The sequence below is a fragment of the Cervus elaphus genome, chromosome 18 (genome assembly GCF_910594005.1).
Source record: "Cervus elaphus chromosome 18, mCerEla1.1, whole genome shotgun sequence".
NCBI lineage: Eukaryota > Metazoa > Chordata > Mammalia > Artiodactyla > Cervidae > Cervus > Cervus elaphus.
Window position 1 is genome coordinate 107238190 of NC_057832.1, and position 26787 is coordinate 107264976.

Here is a 26787-nt window from a genome sequence, read left to right on the forward strand (position 1 = left end):
ATCCTCACCACCCTGAGAAACAGATACTATTCTTATTCCATTATAGAGATAAGAAAGCTGAGGCACAGGAGGTTATACACTTCGAGCACAGAAGGACCAGGTCGTCTGAAACCTGACTCCTGCTTAAAAGCATTATATAGTTTGGCCTCTCTGACACTCAGGATGAGTTAAAAAGTCACAATAAAAATACTCTCTGAGGCTGATCTTTTCTCTCACTAAAAAACAAGCACTAGAGAGAGAGAGAGGAAGGTGTGGAAATCTTGATTCATTGCTCCTAGTGCCATGGAAAGTGTAAGCTACCAATGCTCAGGTCTCTCTACGAAGGACAAGCTAAAAGGCAGAATTGCATGAATAATTTGGGGGTTTGAGCGCTGAAAGAAACTTACTATAACAAAGCCAATCTGTGAAATAGCCCATCAAAGCATCCATGTGTGAAAGGCCCCGAGTCCCTGTCCTCAAGAAAGGCACTACCAAAGGGTACATTCTAAGGACTGGCTTCTCCTACTGGGATTTGATTTTTGAGCTAAAAATTGAGGTGATGCTGCTACAAAAGGAGCCTGGAAGAAATGCAAACCAGCACCTTGGGAAGGACAGAATCGGCAAAGAAACTATAGCCTCCTGCCTCCTAGACGGCTCTACCCATTCAAACACGGGTCTCCACAGTGCCATCAGACACCAGTCAAGCACCAAGAACATTGCAGTCAGTACTGAGGCAACGACACATGTCACCCTGATACCCACTGCCTAGGGTTTAGGTACTGTGCTTGCAAATGCTTTCATCATTCTTGGTTTTCCTCTGCCTGAGGAAAGGACATGGTCTGGAACTTTAAGCAAGTTTGGCAATCAATTGATTTTGCAAAAAGACAGGATAAAGGGAAATCCAAGCATCTAGTACACTACTGAAAAGTGTCTTGGCTTTACTACTGAAAAGAAAGAGGGGATGATGGGCAGGAAGAAAAAGGAAGGGGTGGGAGAAGGGGAGAGAGAACAAGAAGAATGACAAGTAGAAGCGGCAGCACCAGCAGTGGCAACATCACTCAAGGCAACAATAATAAAACTCTAGGTTTGTAGTTTTTCATTAGCTGAGTGCCCATTAGCAGACTCTTGATGCGCTCCTGTTAGCTGGAACTCCTGGTGGGGACCACCGCTTCATTGTAACCTGCAGCAAATGCATGGGGCTCTAGAGTCCTGTTGCTCAAGAGTTATAGTGATGCTTGAAAGTCGATCTCATTCTACTCGTTATCCACCAACACCTTAGGAGATTTCACAGCAGGCAAGCAAAGTGACACCACTTACAGGCTGATTCAAGGCCACCTGAAAAGCCTCCCTCCAGCTAAGCCCTGCCCTGGTTGAGCTCTGTGCCTGGCCATGTGCTCTGCGCTGGGGTCTGCATGAGGTTGCGTAAGGGCTCCATGAGGCTCCTAAAGCCACTGGGGATGGTGGGAAGGGACAAACATGCACTCATCGAAGCCAGAATACCTCTTCCTTGCCTTGCTTTCCGTCTGGATTTCAAGTCAGAATCTTTTTTGAATACGGGATCTTGCCTGGAAAAGTTTGAGAGCCAGGAGGTTAAGACTGTTCTCCCTCAGTTTCCTAGGATAACATGCAGTCACACTGATATGTCAGGTTCAGTCCCTGGGTGGGAAGATCCCCTGGAGGAGGGCAGGGCAACCCACTCCAGTATTCTTGCCTGCAGAACCCCATGGACAGAGGAGCCTGGTGGGCTACAGTCCACAGGGTTGCAAAGAGTTGAACATGACTGAAGTGACTTTAGCACACATGCACGCACACGGATATCATTCGTGTGTAATAATTCAAGTGCAATGTACTACAGATGATAATATATGAAGAAAAGTGCCTTACACTGTAAAACTGATTTTATTTAGACAATATTGAATTTTTAAAGGCCCTCATAGAATATAATATGTGCTTCTATGCCTTCTGAGGCAGAATATATGAACCATAATCTGAATTTGTCTTTATAATCACAACATGATGCATTTTACTACAGAGAACAGTCGTTTTTCTGCTTTCTATCTTTCTATCAGTCTAGAATTGTTGTGTCTGACTTTAGTTGCCCTCAATTTCCTAAATGACAGTTTCTAAACAGCTTATAATCTGATAAATTAGATAATTAAGGTCTATATATAATCATATGCAAAATTAAGTGAATAAATTCTGATTGAAGGCCTCAGGTCTTTTTCCATAGTAGAAAAATATATCGATTTTTGCTTCTCAACTGATGAAAACTGTTTCAGTGAATCAGAAGTCTGAACTGCTGACTTCTTGGTTTATCACTGTGCTTCAATTTCAAGTTCCTTGAAGCAGCTGGATAAAAAGCTCCTAGGCAAAAATGCTCCATTCATGCTTGGTTATGTTCCAATTTTTATTTGCAAGATTCAAACTAAATATAAAGATAAAATGCAGGAATCTAGACATTCTAAATACTGTAAGTATTCACCTTTTCTTTAAAAACACTTAATTTAAGTCAATACTTCCTTCACTACAAAAATGATAAAGCAAGAAAAGTCATTCAAATTAAGTCAGCAGATTAGTTGTCATTCTTCTTAGTGGGACATTTGTGACAGAACCTAGCACCAAAATGCAAATTCAAAAATACATATGACCTGGGAAGTAAACATGCTTAAAAATTATAAAAGTTTAATAATTCACTCTCATGATTTAGAGGCCAATTAGGCTTATTGCTTCAAGTATCAAGTAACCTCAGTATCTTACCAAGGGTTTCCTCATTTTGTAAAAGGAGGTTCATGAATTTGTAATTGTGTATGTATCCATGTGTGTGACATCTGTAAAAACTAGTGGGCAGGCACATCTGGGAAAACTAAGACAATATAGGCAATACTATAAAGTACACCCCACTATACAATGCTTCCCAGGTGGCGTTAGTGGTAAAGAATTGGCTTGCCAATGCAGGAGACACAAGAGATGTGGGTTGGATCCCTGGGTCAGGAAGATTCCCTGGAGAAGGAAATGGCAACCCACTCCAGTATTCTTGCCTGGAAAATCCCATGGACAGAGGAGCCTGGCGGGCTACAGTCCACGGAGTCGCAAGAGTCGGACACGACTGAGGGATTGAGCACACACAGTGACCATAATCACTTATATAACCATGACACCATGAATGATGCACTGTGCTTTAGGACGGTGGGCACAAGCTAACCAGCAGAACTTACAGTGACGTAAAAGAACACCTTCCAAGTTCTGACCTGGCCCTACACATTGCCCACGCTGCAGGCACTGCTGGCAATCCAAGCAGTAACAATTCCTTTCCAAACTTCAGCTCATCTCAAGCACAGAAGTAAAACACCCTCAGACCCCTGGCACTGGGGATGGAAGCTGGAGAAGGGCTGAAAGGACCAGCGGCAACAGTGGTAGAAAGTATGTAACTGTCCCCGAGAAAGAGTTTAGTATCTCATCCTATCCCACCTACCCACTCCCTTTGGTCGCAAGTCCCTGATTCATCTGTACCACCAAGCAAGCTATGTTTGCTTCCTTTGAATAACAGATGTGATTTCTACTAAGTAATAATGAAGATCTGGTGGTAGGCAACAGCACTGGATAGAGAGAGAGAGAAGGGAGGGAGGGAAGGAAAAGAAGAGGAGAAAGAAAAAGGAACCTAGCTTCACAGGTTTATGATTTGTGACAGGTCAAGGCCACCACGCTGCAAGGTAACTTAATTCAAATGTCACCCCTAATAATGTGAAATCTGACCCAAGAAGCGTGTATGACAAGGCTGACTGAGCCTCTCCCTAATAAACATCTACCAAATCTCATGTTTCCCTGAAGATGAGCGAGTCATCCTGCTTCTAACCACATCTCTCCTGTTGTATTCTTAAAGATACCCTCCCCCAACACACACGCACACACAGAGGTTTAATCACAGAGATCAGATGCAGAGAAGCAGGAGGAAAAGTTGAGTCTCCAGAGCCCACGTGGCCACCCTTTTTCGGCCTCCTGTCTAAAGAGACCTCCGGGGCCAGAGCCTGCTGCTGGCCAAAGAGCAGTATGGGCCTGGCAGCATTTCACTGCAGACAGAGTCCCCAGAACACAGGCTCCCAGATCAAATGCAAGAAACCAATGTTTCTCTCAGCCCTGCCCCTGTCACAAGGCCACGGGGACAAAAGGACGAATGGCCGGAAAGGGACTCTGGGCAGGGATGCAACCACACTGGGAGAGGGGAAGGAGGCGGAGAAGGTCCTGGGCGGAGGACGGGATGAGGAGCTGAGTGGTGTAAAGCTGGGAGAAGAAGGCTGGATGACTGTAAAGTAATTAGCCTCCAATTAAAATAAATTAAAAAAAAAAAAAGAAGGCTGGATGAGGTGGTGAGCTGAGCTTCCAAACTCAGGCTCCCCCAGCTGTCTTCTCTCCAGGATAATTCTCAACCTCCTCACCCTTCCCACCTCACAAGAATCATGGTGAAAAAGAGAGGCTGAGTGCTGGGAGTCAGGTAGAGGAGAAACAGCAAGTGGGGTGAGAAGAATTTTATCCTCACTTCTGGACCCGAAGCTCTGTTTACAGGGGGGCACTCTGATGGAAAAGGGAGATGGGGCGATCCGGCCCAGGCAAGGCCATCCATTCTTCCTCTCCAAGGGTGGAGGGAAGGAAACCTCCTAAGCCTTCCGAGGGTCAGGAATCCAGCAAACCTTCAGTGGGGACTGCCCCTACGGGCAAGGCAAACAAGAACACTGCTGCTGTCTAATCCTAGGTAAATGGAAAACAAGAGTTCTTTGATTTATTTAAAAACCTAATTAGAAGAAATGACAAGCATCCTTGGCAAGTGCTACTCCTCTGGGGCGTCTAGGATGCAATCTGCAAATTGGTATTAGGGAAAAAAGAAGAGTGACATTATCTGGAGGCTCCATTACTGTGGCTTCAGGGCCAAAGCAAAGGCTTCACGGCCACTCGCGAGGGAGCCTCTCTTTATCAGGTAGAAAGACAGGACATTTTGGACCAATCAAGAGGGTGGGCAGCTGAAGTGCCAGCATACCTCTATCTTGGCTCCTCAATACGTAAGTAAGCCTCTCTTACTTGGCAGGATTGCCATTGTGATGGCAGGATTTCATGAGCCTGGACCAGGGAGCAGAGAGGCCATGTGTCAGGAAGGGTCTGTGCCCAGGGGGAGTCTCCGAGCCCTCTCTCTCTCTCTCAAGAGTCTCCTGGAGGGAGACCTCACTTGGTGTGACAGGGTGCCAGCCCTCACACTGGGCACCACTGCCCATGTTGGGGGGTCCAGGCCTTCATGTGTCAGGGCCCATGTGTTTGCACCACATGTCCTCTGAGAGGGCTCAGTGGGGGGCTGGAGCCCTCTGAGACACACCCCATCACCACCGCCTGAGATACTAAAGATGCCAGAAGCGCCTCAGAATATTTGAAAGCAAAAGGAGCAAGACCAACAGGAGGCTGGGTCAGGGATCAAATAAACAAATAACAAAAGTACTCATGCAATGCTCAAACACACACCAGTACACCTAGATTTGCAGTTCTCTGGAATCAGGATGGTCTGAGGGGTCCGACGTAGTGAATTCTGCATGTCATTAAAACACAGAGTGCTAAGCAGCAAGTCAAGTGAAGGAAGCTTCTGTCCTTCCTGGAAGAAGCTGGCGAGCCACTTGAGGAGACAAGGAGGACTCGAAACGAAGCTCATTAACAGGAGAAGGTCCTGCGTGGCTAAATGCTAAATGAACAGCTCGGACAATAAAAGCTGTCATTTAGAGCAGAGGCTGAATCAGTAAAAAGCACCTAATGGGAAAAAAAACCACACACACACACACACACACACACACAATTCTTTAACTGGGCCTTAAAAGATATATAAATATTTGAAAAATTGAAGACACTGTCGCAGGAAGAAGATCCAGAGTCTCTTTCCACAGTAGGCACTGATGCCTCCTAAGAGGAACTGAGCCGGCTTCTGCGTGTCCAGTGGGGCCCCGAGCTAGGGGCTCACAGGTGCCCATTTGCATGAGTCACTGGGCATTGTGTTTCGTGGTGGAGTGTGGAGGCTTCTCTGTATGTCGGGCAGGTGATCAGGTGGAGGTCCACAGAAGTGAGGAGTGGGAATGCTGCCTGTGGGTCACGAGGAGCTCAAAGAGAAATGGCAGAGCAAAACCATTCCCCGGAGGCCCAGGGTTACAAAGGATAAGGTTACAAGGAGATGGGGAGAGTCCCCTGTGTTTCCATACTGCTCTAATCCAACACCAGGAAACACTGCCTGATACTTAATAGGAGCTCAAGAGATATTCTGGAAGGGAGCGAGAGAGGACTGGAGGGGAGAAGAATGGGCTTGCAGAACAGGGCTTTCTCCTCAACGTAAGCCCCCAGCCTAACCTCAGGTTGGAGAACTGATGGCTTTGGAATGATGAGAGAAACCTCCTCCCCCTCCAAGGCACAGGCATTCTCAGGGTAGGCAACCCTGAAAAGAGCGAGAAAGTGGTACCTAGACGTGTTTGAGGGACAGAAGACCTTTATAAATCTTAGAGGGAAAATGGGGCAGAGGCTTCATGGGGAGGACAGCGGAACAAATTTTGTGACCACAAACGGTGTCTTTGGGGGAGTTTCAGAGACATCAGACAAGAAGGGTATCTTGCCGAAGGCTGAAAGTGCAAGTATTAGTCGCTTAGTCATGTCCGACTCCTTGCAACCCCACGGGCTGTATGTAACTCGTGACTGCAGCCTGCCAGGCTCCTCTGTCCATGGAATTCTCCAGGCAAGAATACCGGAGTGGGTAGCCTTCTCCAGGGGATTCCCTTCTTCAAGGGATCTGCCAGACCCAGGGATCGAACTCAGGTCTCCACTGCAGGCAAAGCAACCATACTTTAATTTTAAAAGGTGATTTTTAAGTAATGAGAGTTCAGAGTGAAAATTCCCGTATTAGGCAATGAGGGCCTGAATTGGAATGACAAAGACTGGAGCAGAAGTAAAAGCAGAAAAGCCAGCGTGATGAACCACCGAGAGAGGGGGGCCCGCTTTCCATCCCACACAGGTCTCCCAGAAGCAGGCCCCAACCCGGGCCTCACGTCTTTCGGGGGCACGCCAGCCCCGGACGGTTGTGCTCCGAGTCCTCGCTCCATGCCCTCCTCTCTCCTGCCGTGTTATGGTGGGGGCTGCCTCTGAAGTACTGCGATAGAACTCATTGAACGCGATCTTCAAATAGCAGTCTGTTCTGTACTAAGGCACACATTATCTGAAGCACTCTGCATGTGAAAGATTGTTTATGTTTCCAGAGACACCTCCCCTGAGGAACCTCCGATGAGCCTGTAAATCTGTAGGCAGGAACCACGGGAGCTAAGACACAGAAGGGTCTGCTCCACAGCGCCCCTAGAGACACAGACGAGGAGAAAAGTGCCATTGTTGGGACATGGATACATTTTTCTATTTCCCCAGCAGCTGGTGAATTTTATATTTTTCATTTGAAGAGAAAGAAAACCAAACTCTTAAAGCAGGAAGCTAAGGGAAGGGAAAGGACTCTGGGAGCTGAATATGAAGAACCACTTGGAAAAATGAGACCACCACCTGGAAACCTTACCTCATCCAGAAAAGTAGCCAATCAGGGCTTGCTGGAGGAACAATTTGGGAAGAACCAAATTACTAGCTAGTGAGTTAATTCAAAGCTAAAGTTGATGGCTGGTTATCAACTGAAACCTCACTGTGTTTTGACCATTGGATTAGGATTGGAACAAGTTGTGGTCAGAACAGCACAGGCTCATTTTGGTTTTGTTTCTTTAAATAGTTATTTGGCTGTGCCAGGTCTTAGCTGCAGTAAATGGGATCTCCGATCTTGGTTGTGGCAGGCAGGATCTTTAGTTGTGGCATGTAGGATCTAGTTCCCTGACCAGGGATCGAATCTGGGCCCCCCGCACTGGGAGTGTGGAACCTTAGTCACTGGACCACCAAGGAAGTCCCTAGGCTCATTTTAAGAGGGGAACAAAGGTACACGTCCCTATCTCAATAGTTCACCCTTACAGTGAAACTCCTGGTGGCTCAGGCAGTAAAGAGTCTGCCTGCAATGCAGGAGACACAGGTTGGAACCTTGGTCCAGCAAGATCCCCTAGAGAAGGAAATGGCAACCCACTCGAGTATTCTTACCTGGGCAATTTCATGGACAGAGGAGCCTGGTGGGCCCAGCCCATGGGGTTGCAAGAGTTGGACATGACTTAGGGACTCAACTCAACACTGAAATTTCTACCAAATCAGTCTCTTTAAGAGTGATTTAAATGTGGCTTATCCTAGAGAATTTAGCTTGTTTGTTGTTTTTTTTAAATGAGAAGAAAGTGATAGGTACAAGGCTTCTCTAATGGGCTTTAATAAAAAAAACTGCCACATGACTCTTAGGAGAAGTCTACGTCCTGGAATTAGATTGGGTAACTGGTATATACATCTACTATCTTTTGTTAATCTACATAAAATTCAGGTCCAGTTATTGAGACATAAACCAAACACAGATTGCAGCTGTTACTTATGAAAAGGATGATGAAAGGCCTGCTAAGTCTGTATTGGCTGGTACAAGTTTAATGGAAACATACCAACACACGGTTGCCCCCAGAGCCAGGATGATGGTGCTCTGGGTGCCCCTCATTGACTGGTCCAAGAATGGTGCTCCTTCTACCAGCTTTGCATGGCCATCATGCATGAAAAAGGGACTTCTGACTAATGAACCCCAAGAAATCATCAAAAATCCATAATTCCATTTCCTACTCCTGACTCTCATTTTACCCAGGGAGACACCATATTTCCATGACTACTGTTATTCACCGTCTATGCACTCTGTTACTCTCATCTCTTGTTTTGCTGTGTATTTTCTTCTGCCTGCTTGTCTTTGCCTCCTTTCTTTTTTACCATTTATTTCCTCTGTGCCTCACAGCTTTGATGTTAGCAGGTTCTAACAGCGGCTGGTCAATAGCTTTACGGTTATCATGTGTTATCTTTCTGCTTTGGCTCTTCTCAGCTGCTTTTATGGCTGTTCCCTGCTCAATGTTTGCACTCTCTTCAAAGTTATCTGACATCAAAGCTGCCATGTATCTTGTTGTAGATTGAAGTGCTTCTGTGTGTACACAAAAACGTATACAAACACGATTACAAATACACAGGCACTAATAAGTAGATACTCACGCAACTAGAAAACACAAACACGTGTGTACTCACAATGTTCCATCAGTTAGGCATGAGTTGGACGTATTAAGTCATAGTACAGACAACAGGAAACGGTGTTTCAATGTTGTCTTAATTGTCTTGTTCTAAGGTAGTGTATCAAGGGCAAAGCAGAGATCTGAAGCTTAACATAAACTAGGAAACACCAACCACAGTTTGCCTTTTAATATTTGCTAGCCTGATAGCACCATATATGCCATCTTACTGGCAGCATGATTCCTAATACATTCTCGTTATCAGTTTACTCCATGGAAATAGATGGAATTGTTTTTTTTTTTTTCTCCTAAAGTTCACAGCACAAGCTCTCTAAACAATAATCTAGAGATATTTACTTTAATTCAGAAGATTGCATCTACTTAAAAAGCCATATCAAACTGTGGTAAATTACCTATCCCTTCACTGTCATTTCCAACATTCCAAGATGTTGAGGACATAATGAAGACACAGTCTTTCAGTCAGTCTGGCCCAGAAGACCACCATTTCAATTTCAGTTCACCCAAAACTGTATCTCCAATTGGCCATGTGGTTTTCCTTCACATACATACAACTACCAATACCATTTTTCAATAGGGATATCATTATCACAAGAGTATTCACCAGAAGGCTGGCAATGTGATATACACACCATGTATCTGAGAGACACAGCTCAGCTCAGCCACACAATGTGGGTACCATTCACCTACCTTACAGATAAGAAGCTGAGACCCAATGAGGCTGAGCAACTTGCCCAAGAGACACTGGCCAGGAGTGGAACTTAGGTCCTTCTGACTCAAAACCATATCCCTCTATTACATCTTACTACTTACTTCTCATTTTACTAGTGATGGATTAGGGGAACAAGACTGATGAAGCTAGGAATCCATTATATTTGACATGATTGCCTTAGATGATCTGTTCTCATGAGAATCCCAAGGAGATGATTAATGACAACCTACCATGACCCCCCCATGCCAAGAATGGTCAATAGCAGTCTTTATTTTCCAGGAGAATCAAATAAGAAGGGCACAACACAGGCAAAACTTGACTTAAAACTCTGCAATACCTGTAGTAGTGAGTGTGGCTTCTCCCCATGAAGAGCCTTAAAAATAAGGTAGAAATTCAAACATCTTGGATTCTAAGTATAACAATACTTAAATGGCAGGGCTGATCTGGGGATAGACATCTGTGTGTGTGTCTTCCAACAATCTCATCATTGAACTCATTCATTCATTCTGTGAAAAAGGGTAGGATAATCACTCAGTGCTACACCGTTCTCAGTGCTGAGGATCCAGGCAGAGTCCCATGCTAACTGAAGCTTATGCTTTAATGGAGGACACAGACATAAGTAAGAAGTGATGCTTTTATAAAGACTAGAAAGTGATGAGTGCTGTGAAAGATCTAGATACTGGAGAAAGGGCTCAGCTGGGCTGGTTGTTTCACCCTCTTTTATTCAGTGCAAGAGAGGAGATGATGACGCGGCCCTAAAGTTAATACCTGGATACCCAGGGTACCCAAGGCCCCGGCCCTGCCTGTTGGGTTTCAGTTTCTGACAATCCCCTGAAACCACTTTTACTTGAGGAGTAATGATCAAAGTAACCAATTTTTATTGAGCACTTGTAACTGGCCACATCATTCACTGCTGCATGCGCTTTATCTCACTGACAGTTCATGGCAACCATAAGCAGTAGGTATTATCCACACTTTACAGATATGAAACTGAGGCCTAAAGTGGTTAAAACAATGAAGGACATCACACAACTAGAAAATCCCAAAGAGTAGATTTGAACCTGGGTCACTTGATTCCAAAGCTCGCATACCTTCTCAAACAAAGACCTCAGAGCAGACTTTGCCAATTTCTTGCATCTTTAAAACGTCACCTTCTGCAATCTGTATCTGTCTGGCATATGAGGTAGGAAAAACAAAACCAAAAAAAAATCTCCTAAAATACAGTCAATGTCACCTCGGGGCCAGTAGTACTTCTGGGTAACTGCTAATGCAAATAATGCTTTAGCCAAGACTGGGGCCTCTCAGAAACAAGAGGGTTGGTTAGAGCCCACTGCTCTGGGTCCTTGGCACTGAGGTACATTGAAAGAAGAAAAAGATTTTCTGTACACCTGGGCATTGCCTGGATGATATGTAAATCCTATGCCAAATCACATGTAAATTATTTTTATTAAATAACAGAACCATACCAATGTCAAGTAAGAACTGAACTGTTCCACTCAAGCTCATAAACCACCCCCCACCACACACACACAAATGCAGCTTCAATCTAAAAGTACCATTGCAAAAAAAAAAAAGAAATGGGTCCAGGTAACTCTGCGCTTCCACTGCAGTCAGCATGGGTTTGATCCCTGGTCAGGGAACTAAAATACCACATGATGCACAGTCAGTTTAGTTGCTCAGTCATGTCTGACTCTTTGCAACCCCATGGACTGCAGCACGCCAGGCCTCCCTGTCCATCGCCAACTCCCAGAGCTTACTCAAACTCATGTCCATTGAGTCAGTAACGCCATCCAACCATCTCATCCTCTGTCATCCCCTTCTCCTCCCGCCTTCAATCTTTCCCAGCATCAGGGGCTTTTCTAATGAGTCAGTTCTTCACATCAGGTGGCCAAAGTATTATAGCTTCAGCTTCAGTACTTTCAAAGAATATTCAAGACTGATCTCCTTTAGGATTGCCTGGTTGGATCTCCTTGCAGGCCAAGGGACTCTCAAGAGTCTTCTCCAACACCACAGTTCAAAAGCATCAATTCTTCGGTGCTCAGCTTTCTTTACAGTCCAACTCTCACATCCATACATGACTACTGGAAAAGCCATTGCTTTGAGTAGATGGACCTTTGTTGGCAAAGTAATGTCTCTGCTTTTTAATATGCTGTCTAGGCTGGTCATAGCTTTTCTTCCAAGGAGTAAGCATCTTTTAATTTCATGGCTACAATCACCCTCTGGAGTGATTTTGTGTGTGGCCAAAAAACAAAACAGTTTTATTGCAGAACAGATGACTACTATTCTCAGAGACTCAAACTCTAAAAATAAGACGGACACACACACACACACACACACACACACACACACAGATGGCTTAATGGAAGTTTAGAACAAACACAAAAGAATTACATAAAGATACATAATAGTTATGAATGAAACCCCAGGGCAGTGATTAAGTATCTCTGAGTTTTCATTCCCTTACATGGGAGTAAACTGCCCCAATGACCACCCCAAAGGGTTGCTATTACTGACCACTATTGAAAAGAGGAAAACTTCACTGCGTGGGTATCTCTCAAATAGTTTTCCACTGAATACTCAGATCCTACACGATGACAACGGGTGTTCTGTGGGGAAAATAGCAAGTTTTCAACAATCATCCCATCCCCCGAGCAAACATAGGAAATCCTCCATACCAATGCCCTTCTTTGGAGGAGGAAATGGCAACCCACTCCAGTAATCTTGCCTGGAAAATCCCATGGACAGAGGAGCCTGGTGAGCTACAGTCCATGGGGTCACAAAAGAGTTGGACACGACTCAGCGACTAAACAAGGGCCCTTCTTAGAGTTTCAGAGTAAATATTTGACTGTTAAAGGTGCTCAGTGTTTTCTAAGCTTATTTGATTACGAGGTTCTTGTTTTTGATCACAAGGCTCTTTTAAGGAATGACATCCCATATGGCTTTTATAGGAGTTCAGTGCTCTCCAGAACATTTTAATTTATTTTTAAGCACACTGTACAAATAGACAATGGTACTGCTGATGCCGGGTCACCTAGGAGAGTGACAGAACCTTGTTGCTTCCTGGGCTCCATTTCTTATCACTCTCTCTAGTGCATAAAGTGGGCGGGGTCTGTATTATATGCTCCTCAGGTATACAGATAACACTCTACACCAAATAATTACAGTGATAACAACGACAGTTATAATAACAACAATGACTAACTTTTAGTAAGGACCTGCTACATGCTGGTCTCAGTTCTGTGTGTGCACCTGGCTGACCTCGTGGAAATTCCCGACCATCTGGCCAGACACGTGTGGGCAACACCCCTTACACCCACGGAAACACCCTGCCCTTTTCCTCCACTCACATCCACTGACTCAGGGGTCAAAAGCAGAGAGTCCATCTGAGCAAATGCTTTTTCAGAATTATTCTGGTTGATGGCTCTGTTCTCTCTGAGTCATCTGCATTCATGAGCTCCCCAGCATCCTCATGGTGGGAGGCGTCTCTGGCAGAGAGCGGCGGCCTCAGAGGCTCCACGGAGATGGCATCTTCGCGCCAGCACCCAAACAGCTTGCAAGGCTGGCTTGGGCTCCTGAGCTTCGCCGCCACACTCCCAGCTCTCTCTCTCTGGGAGCCCGCATCCGCCCAGCCAGGCCACCATCTGGAGGTACAGAGCGTTAGTCTGATGTGTTGGATGACCAGAGGTGGCAAGCAGGCGGTCCCGGTGCAGTCTGAGGTTCCCATCCAGTGCGGGTGCTCTGGGTGCCCACCCCCCAGACCCAAATGCACAGACAGTCAGAGGTCGCCAGCCACCTGTGCTGGGGACCAGCTCTCTCTTCTCGCTCCCAGCATGCAGATGCACGCAAACCAGCATCTGCACATACTGCATCTTCCAGAAATGAAACAGACAGGACTGTCGCCAGGTTCACCATCTTTTTTCCTTATTAAAACAAAAAGCTGAAAGTTTCCTTCAAATAGGACAGAGAGCTACTTCCCTTGTATTCTTGGGATCTTCCCAACCCAGGGATCAAACCCAGGTCTCCTGCATTGCAGGTGGATTCAGTACTCTCTGAGCCACCAAGGAAGTCCCCATTCTTCTTACAAGTTTCTTTCAAAAACCCAGGGATGTAGCCAGCATCCTCGTGAGCAGATGCCATGGTGCTCAATGACAAGGATGAGGCTTCTGACCGAGAAGACACGGCCTGTGAGATACAGTCCAGAAGGAGCTACTTTGGTTTGTCGCAGTCAGCTGGTTCCATCCACGACCTGGGGAGACTATGCGTACTACCCACAGCAGCACAATGACAGGGCAAGTGTGAGACCCTCACTGTTGGGGTTAGGCAGAATCCTGAACAGAAGGCCATGCTGAAACCGAAGTCCAACCAAATTACTGATTAGCTCATTCTACTAATGATATTGAAGTCTAATCAGGGACAGGAGACAAAGAGGGAGGAGCTTAACCTTTATCAACTAATTTAATCCTCCCACCAATTCCGAGAAGCAGATATAACCATCACTGTTTTACAGAGCAACGGGACAGAGCCAGGATTTCTATCCAGATCTACTTGTCTCTGCATCTGAGTGGCTCCTCTCTCTCCACTCCCCCTCCTCCTCCTCCCCATCTCACCTGGCCTCCTTAATGCAATTCGTTCATTTCATAAAACTATATTTGTTTAGTGCCAAACGGTATTAAGGTCAGGTGTCACAGGTGGGGTTGGCCACTTTTGCCAAATGCGAACCACCAAACACATGAACAAAACAATAACACAAGCAGAACAGTACCCATTAGCCTACCCACAAAAAGAAGGTGACATGAGCACATTTAAAAATAGAGAAGATATATCTGGTAACAGCACTCTGAAGTCTGTCAGCTCCTTTAGCCTCTTACCCAACCTACGCAGCCTCCCTCACCTTTCTACCTTTTCTTTTCCCACGGTTCTTGGCTTCTGGCCCCTACCTGTCTGTCTGCTCACGTATCCAGGAAGCCGCATACCTGTCAACTGACATCCTCCAGCAGGCCCGGTTTAAATGTACCTGTGCGAGGGCATCTGAGAGCCGTGTGTAGGCACCTGTGTGGCCAGGTAAGGTAACACACCTTAACAGAATGCCTTCTGCCTTCACTTCCTAGGGCTGCCCTAGCCAAGGCCCATACCCTGGGGAACTGAAAGCAATAGAAATGTGAATTCTCGCACAGCCTGACTCTGAGGTGTTAACAGGGCTGGCACCCTTCTGAGGTTGAATCTGTCCAGGCCTCTCTCCTAGCTTCCGGTAACAGGTGCAGGCCTTGGCTTGCGGTTCTGTCTCTCCAGCCTCTGCCTGCACCAGGACGTGGCTTTCTTCCCCGTCTACCCCTGTGTGTCCTCTCCTCTTTTGTAAGGATACTCGTCAAAACGGATGAGGTCCCACCCTACTGCAGTGTGACCTCATCTTATCTGCAGCAATCCTATTTCTGAATAAGGTCACATCTGAGGGTCATGGGGGTGAGGACCTCAGCATATTTTGGGGGTACACAATTGACCCCATAACAGCTCCTATACGCCAGACATGGGTTCCAGGCCACTTCATTTGGTTTTGATACTCTATGAAGTAGATCAGTGGCTCCCTACCCACTGTGTGTGACAGAACATAACATCAGCTGTAGAGTTTGTTTTTGAAATACTCATGTCTGGTCCCACTCTCCAGAGATCCTGGTGTGGTAGATCCAGGCAGGGAACCAACCATTTTGCAAAGTAAAATTAAGAAGTAAAGTTTCAAAAGGAATGACAATGCTTATCTAGGAATAAGAATCATTGGGGTCCATCTTAACAATACATCAGGAAATGGGGGCAAAAAGAGGTGAAATGTTATGATCAAAATTCACTCAGTATCTGGATGAAACAAAAGGTTTTCCAACCCAGGTCAGTTTCACTCAGAACCTCCATCCTTTCCACTACCCAGGTGTGACCATGGTAGTCTGCACCTCTACAGAGTGATATAGGCAGTATTTTTAGGTGTAAAAATAAGTGTGCACATCTGTGTCCTCTGTGGATTCTTAGTGAAGGCGTGAGTGTCTTTGGGATCAAGTATGTATTTGGCTGAAAATCTTTGTATATCCTATCAGCCACACACCAGAATGACTTCTACAGAGTGTCCCCACTAAGTCACGACGTTATCACATACAATTAACTGTCACCTGTCACTCTCAACTCAGTCTGAAGTTTCTAGTACAGGGTACTCATCTCATACATATTTGTAGAACAAATGAATAAAGAAACATCCATTTAAGGAAATATCATGAAATAAAAGTGGTCCTTGCTGGAATTTTTTTTTTTCTTTTTAGTTTTTCCCCTTATAATCATGATGGGAAACCATGATCCTTCTGCTCCAATTTCATTACTTCTGCATCCTTTTCTTCTCTCCAGATGAGAAAAAGAAGCCATTACTAACTTGGGGACTGTTGCTGATTTGGGAACAACTTTAATCCCATTAAATGTCTACTCACAGACATTCTACAGTATTAAATGTTGTCACTGGAGGAAATAAGAAAGGAAGAAGTTTAAAGGTAATCTGGTTCAGCCCTGAGATTCTGGAGCAAATGCTCCGACAACAGTCTTCATGTCCTAGGTCGTCTCTGCCTCGCTTGCAATGTCCTCCAACATCAGGCCCCCAGGTCCATCCATGTATGGCAGAAGGAGGTCCGAATTTGCAGGACGGCTTTGGTTTTAAATAAATTATGGCACTGTCCCCATAAGCTGGGGTGACAGTTTCATAGCAGTCACTTTTACCCTCAAGTCCATCCTGCTTTAGACAATACGGCCAGGCTCCGTCAGCACACGGCCATTTTTACAACACGCATTCTGAGTTTCAGCTGAGAAAACACAGACAGACACCCCCATCCATCCTGATTTCCATTCTTACCTAACACGTGCCCTTTGCTGTGTTCATGGTGTCTTGTGACTGTCTCCTCCCTCGTACAAAGCATCTTCCTGCCTTTAAGTCTGCCCATGTTCCTCCCCATGCCTGAAAAGTTCTCCTTCCACACTCTACTTACATAACTTTAACCCATCTTTCAATACTGCCTTCAAGCCCCATTTCCATGAAGCCTCCTCTGTCTACTCAACCCACACTGATTCCTCCTTTCTCTTAACTTCCACCCGTGACATTTGCTTTGCTAAATTAGGGTATGGAGTAAAAACCACCTCTTCAGTGATGGATTCACTCCTCCTCCATGCTCCACCTGGACTTTGTTTAGAAGCCTGCAGGTAGCACCTGGTTATGGTAATTTGATCCTAAACCCAACAGGTTGGCTTTCTTCAAAGGTGGTTTTTTAAAAGAAATGAGAATACATAATTTGTTTACACATGCTCTTTTTTTTTTTCTTTCAAAACTGTTGCTCAATTCTAAGAGAGCTGCAAATAGAATATTTAAACTGGAGCCTTTCTTGGAGATCTCCTTGCCTAGCCTCTTACCCAAAGCAGAGGTACATCCCCCTGTAGCATCCTTGAAAGATGGCCACCAACTTCTTCATAAACACCCTCTTTGAGCCCATCTCTCCAGGCACCTATGCTCTGCTGGTTGTCCTAGCTCTGGTTATTAAAGTTCTTCCTTATAAAACAGTATTTGTCAAAGTTAAGTTTGGGGACCATCTGTATCATAATTATTTGGGGTGCCGTTGAAAATCACAAGTTTCCAAGTCTAACTCCAGACATACTGAATCAGCATTTGGAGCAAGGATTTTAAAAAGTAATCTACATTGTTAATAGGTTTCCCAGGTGATGTTTATTATACCAGAGTGTAAGATCCACTCTTAGAGTCAGTGGATTCTATATCTAGACCTTAGTTCTACCTTTCTTACAGTGGAGAGCAAGACACTTCCCTTTTCTTCTCAATGTTCATTGCAGCACTATTTACAAAAGCCAAGACATGAAATCAATGCAAATGTCCGCTGACAGAGGAATAGATAAAGAAGATGTGGTGCTTATATACAATGGAATATTTGTTGTTGCTGTTTAGTTGCTAAGTCGTGTCTGACTCTTTGCAACCTCATGGACTGTAGCCCGTTAGGCTCCTCTGTCCATGGGATTTCCCAGGCAAGAATACTGCAGTGGGTTGCCATTTCCTTCCCCAGGGGATCTCCCCAACCCAGGGATTGATCCCAGGTCTGCTTAGCAGGTGGATTCTTTACCACTGAACCACCTGGGAAGTGCCTACAGTGGAATATAACTTGGCCATAAAAAAGAATGAAATAATGCCATTTGCAGCAACGTGGATGAACCTAGAGATTATCATGCTAAGTGAAGGAAGTCAGACAGAGAAAGACAAATATCATACAATATCACTTATATGTGTAATCTAGAAAAAAATGATACAAATGAACTTATTTACAAAACAAAAACAGACTCACAGACTTCAAAAACAAACTCATGGTCACCAAAGGGAAAACATAGTCATGGAAATGAAGACCTTAAGCATCAAACCTTGCAACCTGGAGATTTCATCTATTGGAAAAGACACCTGGAAAGCCCCCATCAGATCCCAACAGAAAGAGGCGTACTTTGCACCTCTGGCAGGAAGTAACACTGCTTTACTATCACTGTAAAGAGGAAGAAAGTTTTTTTCCCTTTACTTGGCAACAGCTCAGCCAAGGAAAAACCACTATACTTCAAACTTTCAGTTTCCCTCAAAGGACTTTTGTTTATAATAGCCCCTCCCAACTTCCCCCTCTCTTCTATAGGAGAGTTTCCTCTCCTTCCTTCTACTACAAAGTTTCCTACACTGAACCAGCTTGAGTACACTCTCCTGGGTCTTCTCTTTGTTAATGTCCTTCCTAAAACGTGATGCCAAAATGAGGTGGAGACAGCAAGCTAGGTTTTCTAATGCTTTCATTATGAATACATATAGACAATTTTGATAATGAGAAAACCAGTTTTGTTCCAAACTAGCCAGAGAGGTAGTAAATCTTGTTAACAAAGTAAATCTTTGTTAATAGACACATGATGTTGACTGTTCATAGCTGTTTTAATTTGGGTGCCTTTATTATATATCAGTTCAGTTACTCAGTCATGTCCAACTCGTTGCCACCTCATGAATCGCAGGATGCCAGGCCTCCCTGTCCATCACCAACTCCCGGAGTTTACTCAAACTCATGTCCATAGAGTCGGTGATGCCATCCAGCCATCTCATCCTCTGTCGTCCCCTTCTCCTCCTGCCCCCAATCCCTCCCAGCATCAGGGTCTTTTCCAATGAGTCAACTCTTCACATGAGGTGGCCAAAGTACTGGAGTTTCAGCTTCAGCATCAGTCCTTCCAATGAACACCCAGGACTGATCTACTTTAGGATGGACTGGTTGGATCTCCTTGCAGTCCAAGGGACTCTCAAGAGTCTTCTCCAACACCACTGGGGTGGTGGCCGAGAGGAGCTACCCCCCGACCAAGGAACAGTGGCTGTGCGGTTGCAGGAGGGCTGAGAGGAGCTACTCCACGTTCAAGGTCAGGAGGGGCAGCCATGAGGAGATACCCCTCGTCCAAGGTAAGAGAAATCCAAGTAAGAGGGTAGGTGTTGCAAGAGGGCATCAGAGGGCAGACACACTAAAACCATAATCACAGAAAACTAGCCAATCTGATCACACGACCACAGCCTTGTCTAACTCAGTGAAACTATGAGCCATGCCATGTGGGGCCACCCAAGACGGACAGGTCATGGTGGAGAGGTCTGACAGAATGTGGTCCACTGGAGAAGGGAATGGCAAACCACTTCAGTATTCTTGTCTTGAGAACCCCATGAACAGTATGAAAAGGCAAAAAGATAGGACACTGAAAGATGAACTCCCCAGGTCGGTAGGTGCCCAATATGCTACTGGAGATCAGTGGAGAAATAACTCCAGAAAGAATGAAGGGATGGAGCCAAAGCAAAAACAACACCCAGTTGTGGATGTGACTAGTGATAGAAGCAAGGTCCAATGCTATAAAGAGCAATATTGCATAGGAACCTGGAATGTCAGGTCCATGAATCAAGGCAAATTGGAAGGGGTCAAACAGGAGATGGCAAGAGTGAACGTTGACATTCTAGGAATCAGCAAACTAAAATGGACTGGAATGTGTGAATTTAACTCAGATGACCATTATATCTACTACTGTGGGCAGGAATTCCTTAGAAGAAATGGAGTAGCCATCATGGTCAACAAGAGTCTGAAATGCACTACTTGGATGCAATCTCAAAAACGACAGAATGATCTCTGTTCGTTTCCATGGCAAACCATTCAATGCCACGGTAATCCAAGCCTATACCCCAACCAGTAATGCTGAAGAAGCTGAAGTTGAATGGTTCTATGAAGACCTACAAGACCTTTTAGAACTAACACCCAAAAAGGATGTCCTTTTCATTATAGGAGACTGGAATGCAAAAGTAGGAAGTCAAGAAACACCTGGAGTAACAGGCAAATTTGGCCTTGGAGTATGGAATGAAGCAGGGCAAAGGCTAATAGAGTTTTGCCAAGAGAACGCACTGGTCATAGCAAACACCCTCTTCCAACAACACAAGAGAAGACTCTACACATGGACATCACCAGATGGTCAACACCGAAATCAGATTGATTATTATATATATATAGGCCAGTGGTTGTTCCTTTGTAAACTGTCTGCTCTTCTCCTTTGTAGGCTTTTTTTTTTTTCCTCTTTTAATTCATTATGTCTGTCTGACAAGTAAGCCGATTCAATGCATTATTTCACCTAATCCTCAAAACAATATTTCCCTTACTTTACAGGTAAAGAAACTGAGCTTCAAGAACGTGAAATGAGGAAGCACAGTTAGATCTTCAGCTTCCTCACTAACTTATGCCTTCATTTAATTAATGTTTTTGGGAGGAGAGATCTTTATCTTCCAGACACTTTGTAAGGTAAGCTAAGAGAGCCAAGTATTTGGGATGCAAGCATAAGGAAGGTTCAAAAGAATATTAGAAATTCACATAACTCCATTATCTACTTACAACTCCCTAAAATTTCCTTTTTTATTACTTTCCTGGCCTAGAGGTAATAGTGACCAAGTTATAATCAATTAGTGCTATTTACTGAAACAAAGGTTAAGGAGGATGTAGGTATCTGTTCATATTTTTGTCAAGAGAGGTAACGTATGGCTGACCCTAAAAGACCATCAGAAAAGGATCAAAGAGTAATCTAGAAATAAGGCAGAACCCCATAAAATTACGGTCTATTAGTTGGCAGCAACATCAGTAGATAACAGTTCAAAAGTACACATGCAGGAAGAATTGGCTTTCATTTTTTTTCCATTTTCCATTATCAAGACCAGTATTTGCGCAATTAACTAAGATCCAAATGCTAATTCATCATTTATAGCTTTTTAGTCCAAACAGCTGAGCTTCTCTTGGTTTTGGTTAATTTAATCGAATTTCACACAATTATACTTTAATTGAAAATGCATATGCATAAAGTTGAAATGATGTTTAAATCAACTGAATTTACAACTACATTAAAAAAAAATGCAAACAACAAAGTACAGGTCCGAGTTGGAAACAAAATTAATTGAATCCTACTCCATTTTTCTACCTTGAAGGTGGCCAACACCCAAAGGTCAGGCGTTCTCAATGTCACACAGCCAGTGGTAACACGGAGACTCAAATCCAGGTTTCCTGACTTTGAATTGAGAGCCTGTGCAGCTGGGTCTTTAACTGATATTTAACTGTTCCACCCTCACGCAAACAAACCTTGGTCCTCCAAACTCTCATAAAGTTTTTCAAACAAAACCTATAAACTAGTTATCAAAACAGCTAATGTAATTTTAAAGATCTTTGTTCCCCAGCTTTGCGATTCCAGGCAGCCTAATAAAAGTCCCTGGGTTCTATATTCTTCCAGAAACTTTGGCAGAAACTCAATTTCTTCCTTCCTCATTATTCACAGAAACATAGTCATTCGCAATTTCTAGGTTCTACATTTTGCCCCAGTCTTTCTTTCACATAATAAACAAGCATAATCAAAAAGAAAAAAAATTACTATTAGGTCAATTAGGATGCCAATTTCCCCCCAATAAGAAATAATGCATCTTTTCCTTCTTTTTTTTACTACTCTAAATTTCCCATTACTTTCTTGTTGGAACCATCATTTGAAACCACACAAAAATTTAAAGTTCACTTTCTCAATACTAAAATTTTAGTTCCTCCGAACTTACTGCCTGGCAACCATGCTCTTTTCACAGAACATAAAGAGGATTTAATATTCAAACTCTGTTACAAATAGGGACAAAGCAAATTTTTAAAAGCCACATATACTCTTAATGTAATTGACTGTCATTCACGTATATATTAATAGTTCCTAGAATTTTATCACCTGGAGCCCAGTCCTAATTATTTGTGAGCCTGCACCCACCACCAGACCAAGGTTTGCACTCATCTCCAGCTTTACCCAAGAGTAGTGCCCTCCACCACACACGCTCCCCTATGAAGGAGAGCCCCCTCCCACAGAGACCCTTCCTCCACACACAGACCTCTCCCCACAAGACACCCCACCCCCAGACAGGAACAAATACCCACCCTAGGTATCATCACAAAGTAGCAGATTACTCCACGGTTCCACCTGCAGAGTCAGGGAAAACACCTAAAACCATTCAAACGACCCCTTGAAAGCCATGCTAATTTGATAAAATCTGTCGACTGTCTCATAGGGACGGCTCTTTCAAACCTCTCCTTGGAAATTCAGGCGAGGTGACCCCAGCTGCCCTCCGATTCAATTACCCACAAAGCTCCCCCACAAAGGCCAGACCACAGGGGAGCTGGGAGCACACTCACTGCAAATCTGACTTGGCAGCTCTCCTCCCCCAGGTAGCACAGGTCTCCCGAGACGTTGGTCTCCAGCCACAGGTGCTCCCCGTTCACGGCATTTTCCTGGAAAGAAAAGACACATCTGACTTCAATTTTCTTTTCAGACATAAGTGAGGCGGGGGTGGGGGAGGGTGGAGAGTGGATCTCAGATTTTTGGAAGAAAACTAGTGAATCCCAGCAGTCTAAAGACGTCTCATTTTACTCCTGACAATACTGCTAGAGTTGGTCCTACTGACATTCTAGAAATGGGAAAAGGTGTTTGAAAAAATTCTGAGCAATAATGAATGAACATGTTAGTTCCAAAGATACTTTAACCATGCCTGTGGTCACCTTTGAAACGTATGCAAACAAAGGGAAAAAACCCTCAAGTTACTCAACCTAAGGCCTTATTCATCCAGGCCCACTGCAGAGACCACGACAATTGAGACCAAAATTCTATTAGAAGCTGATTCTTTTTAACAAATTAGCTAAGGAGGATAGTAGTATTAAAGTATTTTAAATACTTATTGAACATACATTTATACCATTAATGGGTAAATTATACTTCTAAATCAGAAGCTTCTTAAAAGTTAGTTTAAAGTCACTGTATAGACAAGAAGCATAACAAATTTCAACCAATTTAAACCTATTACCAGTTCAATAGGGCCTTCACCCAATTCTAAGTTCTCCAAATTGAATGATTTCCCTGCTTCTAAAAATATTTACATGCTTCCGGTAGCAAACGGAATAGCTGTAGATTTTGAACCCTATGGGCTTCCCTTGTGGCTCAGCTGGTAAAGAATCCACCTGCAATTTGGGAGGCCTGGTTCAATCCCTGGGTTGGGAAGATCCCCTGGAGAAGGGAAAAGCTACCCACTCCAGTATTCTGGCCTGGAGAATACCATGGACTGTATAGTTCTTAGGGTCGCAAAGAGTCGGACATGACTGGGTGACTTTCACTTCACTTCACTTGGAACCCTAAAAGTTTCCAGATAGTGATAGATGAAAACAATATAAAAAACTAAAATACAATGCTCTGCCAGTTATCCTAAAGAAATCAAGCTCAACAAACTAAAATATTCTACAACTGGGAATTTAGTATCCAGCTTTAACTTATAACCATCTGTAGAATTTCTTTCCATTGTTTTACTCCTCAATTCATTTAGTAAGCATTTTTCCACAGCCCTGGTGCCAGGCACTGGGTTGCATGCCAAGTCGCATCAGTCATATCTGACTCTTTGCAATCTCATGGACTGTAGCCCACCAGGCTCCTCTAGGATTCTCCAGGCAAGAATCCTGGAGTGGGTTGCCATTTCCTTCTCCAGGGCATCTTTCCAACCCAAGGATTGAACCCGCATCTCTTATGTCTCCTGTATTGGCAGGCGGCTTCTTTACCACTCACACCACCTGGGAAGCCCAGGCACAGAGTTAGTGTATAGTAAAACCTACCAGCGAACATGGAAACTAAACAAATAATTATAGCAGCAAATACTAGGAATACTTACTACAGCAGAAATCCCACAAACTCTTAAAAAGTGAAGTATAAAATGTTGCAGTGGGGGAAAGTTCAAGAATCGTGGATAATACCAATCTAGGCAGGCCAGCAATTAAGTCCTGGTAGGTCAAGGAAGCTGGGTAGGAGCAGGCAAGACCTGGGAGTCAGAGACGTGAGAGCCATCAGTGACTCACTGGGCTGGGAGGCTTCATTCACACTAGGCCAGTTGGTATGTCCCTGCACTGAAGAGCCCCCATCCCCTGCAAACACTCAGGGGCTTGCTGATCACTATCCAGGCACAACAAGGACTGCTACTGCTAAGATGAACTAGCTTCACTCCTGAGTGGGGAACCTGATTAGAAAGCCCAATATTTGTATGAGAAGAAGGGAAGAAAAAGGTGCTGGATCAAACACGCTGCTTCTCAATTCTGATTGCTCATTAAAATGACCTGGTGAGCTTTGACAAATACCTGACTATCATCCCATCCCCAGAGAGTCTGCTTTCACTAGTCTGAAATTTTTAGCAAATACTTGCAGTTGTAAGAATGGAAACACCATTTACTGAGCATTAAGGGAGATGACTAGAGTAAGAGCAGATTTAGGGAGTAAGTCAAGAGTTCAGGTTCTTGTTTTATTTTCAACTGAGTTATAATTAACATTTAATATATTAGTTTCAGGGGTATAATATAGTGTTTGATATTTTAAAATATTATGAAATGATCACTGCAATAAGAGTTCAGGTTTGAGGATGTGAAATTCTGAGACGCTTATTAGACCTTCAAGTGAAGATGTTGAGAAGGCTGTTTTTTATAAGTCTAAAGTTCAAAGAAGAGGTCTGTACTATATGAATAATTTGGGAGGCAACCGTTAACTGATCTAAAGCCAAGAGAACTGAATGGAAAACCCTGAGGACTCAATGTGGATGGAAAGCTCTGATTTCTGAACTGTGGAACATTCCAACATTTAAGAGTTTGAGACCATAGGAAAGATCCAGCAAAGGAGACTGGGATGGAGCGGCCATTGAGGTACAAGGAAAACAAAAAGAGTGTAACGTTTCCAGGAACAAAGTGCCCCCAGAAGGTCTGTGTCAAAAGCTGAAGACTGAGAACTGGCCATTGGATTTCCCCATGTGAACATGTTAAGTCGCTGATGATCTTGACAAAAGTCGTAACAGTGAAATGAGAAGGAAGAAAGCCTGATGGAACTGGGTTCGAGAAATAATGTCACTGACTTTAGTTTCAAAATGAAACCCAGTTAATTCTCACAACCTCTGCTGCTACCACCTGATCCTCCATCCCCTCTGGCTTGGAATATTCCCGATAGTCCCCCGACTGGTGTCCCTGCCCCACTCGTCTCTTCCTTTCCCTGCCCAGTTACCTCATCTACTACCTCTCTCCCTCTCAGCCTCTGATGTGCCGTCACACTGGCCTCCTCGTATTTCCCCAGCAGACCAAGGAACCTCTCATCCCAGGTCCACTGAATTTGATGCTTTCTTAACTAAAATTGTTTCACTGTATATTGCTTACTGTATCCAAATTATTTATTCCTCTCCATTCTGACTTATGTCGTTAATTTCTATTTACCCTTTGGTCACCAAATTGAGTGTTACTTTCTCAAAGAAGCCAACAATGACCCTCAAATTGGAGTCATTTTGTTAGCTAACTCTCATAAAACCATGTTTACCTCCCATCGTTTATCCCAGATGGCAATCATTCATTCATCGGCATGACAATTTGATTCAGGTTTCCTTCTTATGCTAGACTCTAACCTTCATATGAACATTAAATGTCCAGCACTTAGCACCTTGCAAACAGTAGATGATAAATAAATTTAGAGAACTGAAAAGATGAGGCTAAGAGTCAATGAGTGAATCACATTCTTGTTATATAAGGTTCCCATGAGTAGAAAGGATAATTACTTTTTTACCTGTCCTTTAGCTCAGAGTCATACACCATGAGAAGTAAACATGAATGCCTGAGAGACTTGACAATCTCTCAAAATCATGAAAGAAACAGAAGCATGCAAGAAAAAGCCAGTCATGCAAGGAAAACATGAAACATACCTTTCTTAGACTCTATTTTCCCTGTCTCATCCTTTTCTTGTACATCTGTCTTGTCCAATGCATCAGAAAGAAGGAAACTTACCCAAAGAGAGGTTTGGCCTTTGCCCTCAACTAGAGGATGGTAATTTAAGTGCCTGGGATGTCTTGCCTGATAATGGTATCTTTGTTTACCTGGGGACCCTGGGTCATACTAGATACACTAAAATAGCACTGACTTATGGTGGGGCATATATCAACTCAACCTCCAGAGGGTCAAGTGGCTAAGGTCAACCACACAGGTAGTCAACCATGTCCACATGACTAAGCCCCAGTTAAACTCTGGTCACTAAGGTTCAGATGTGCTTCCTTGGTGGCAATACACCATATGTACATTCCCACCATGGCTGCTGGGAGAAGTTAGCTCTGTCACAAATTTACTGGGAGAGAACAGTTGGAAGCTCCTTGTATAAGAATCTCCTGGACTCTGCACCTTGCACCTCTTCTCTAGGCTGATTTGAACCTGTGTCCTTTCACTGTATTGGGATTCCCTGGCGACTCAGATGGTAAAGAATCTGCCTGCAATGTGGGAAATCCAGGTTCAGTCCCTGGGT

General features: G+C 44.1%; 1 protein-coding gene across 12 annotated transcripts in view; it reads right to left on the reverse strand.

Moving 5' to 3' along the window:
• DGKI (diacylglycerol kinase iota) overlaps positions 1-26787 on the reverse strand; it is a 489355-nt gene that overhangs the window by 280537 nt on the left and 182031 nt on the right. For all 12 annotated transcript variants that reach the window (XR_006334812.1, XM_043871570.1, XM_043871568.1 and 9 more), the window contains one exon: positions 22629-22724. Coding sequence is in view for 9 of the 12 variants with exons in the window: in XM_043871570.1 (XP_043727505.1) it covers positions 22629-22724 (96 nt within the window). In the remaining 3 variants the exon portion in view is untranslated. The remainder of the gene's footprint in view (positions 1-22628; positions 22725-26787) is intronic.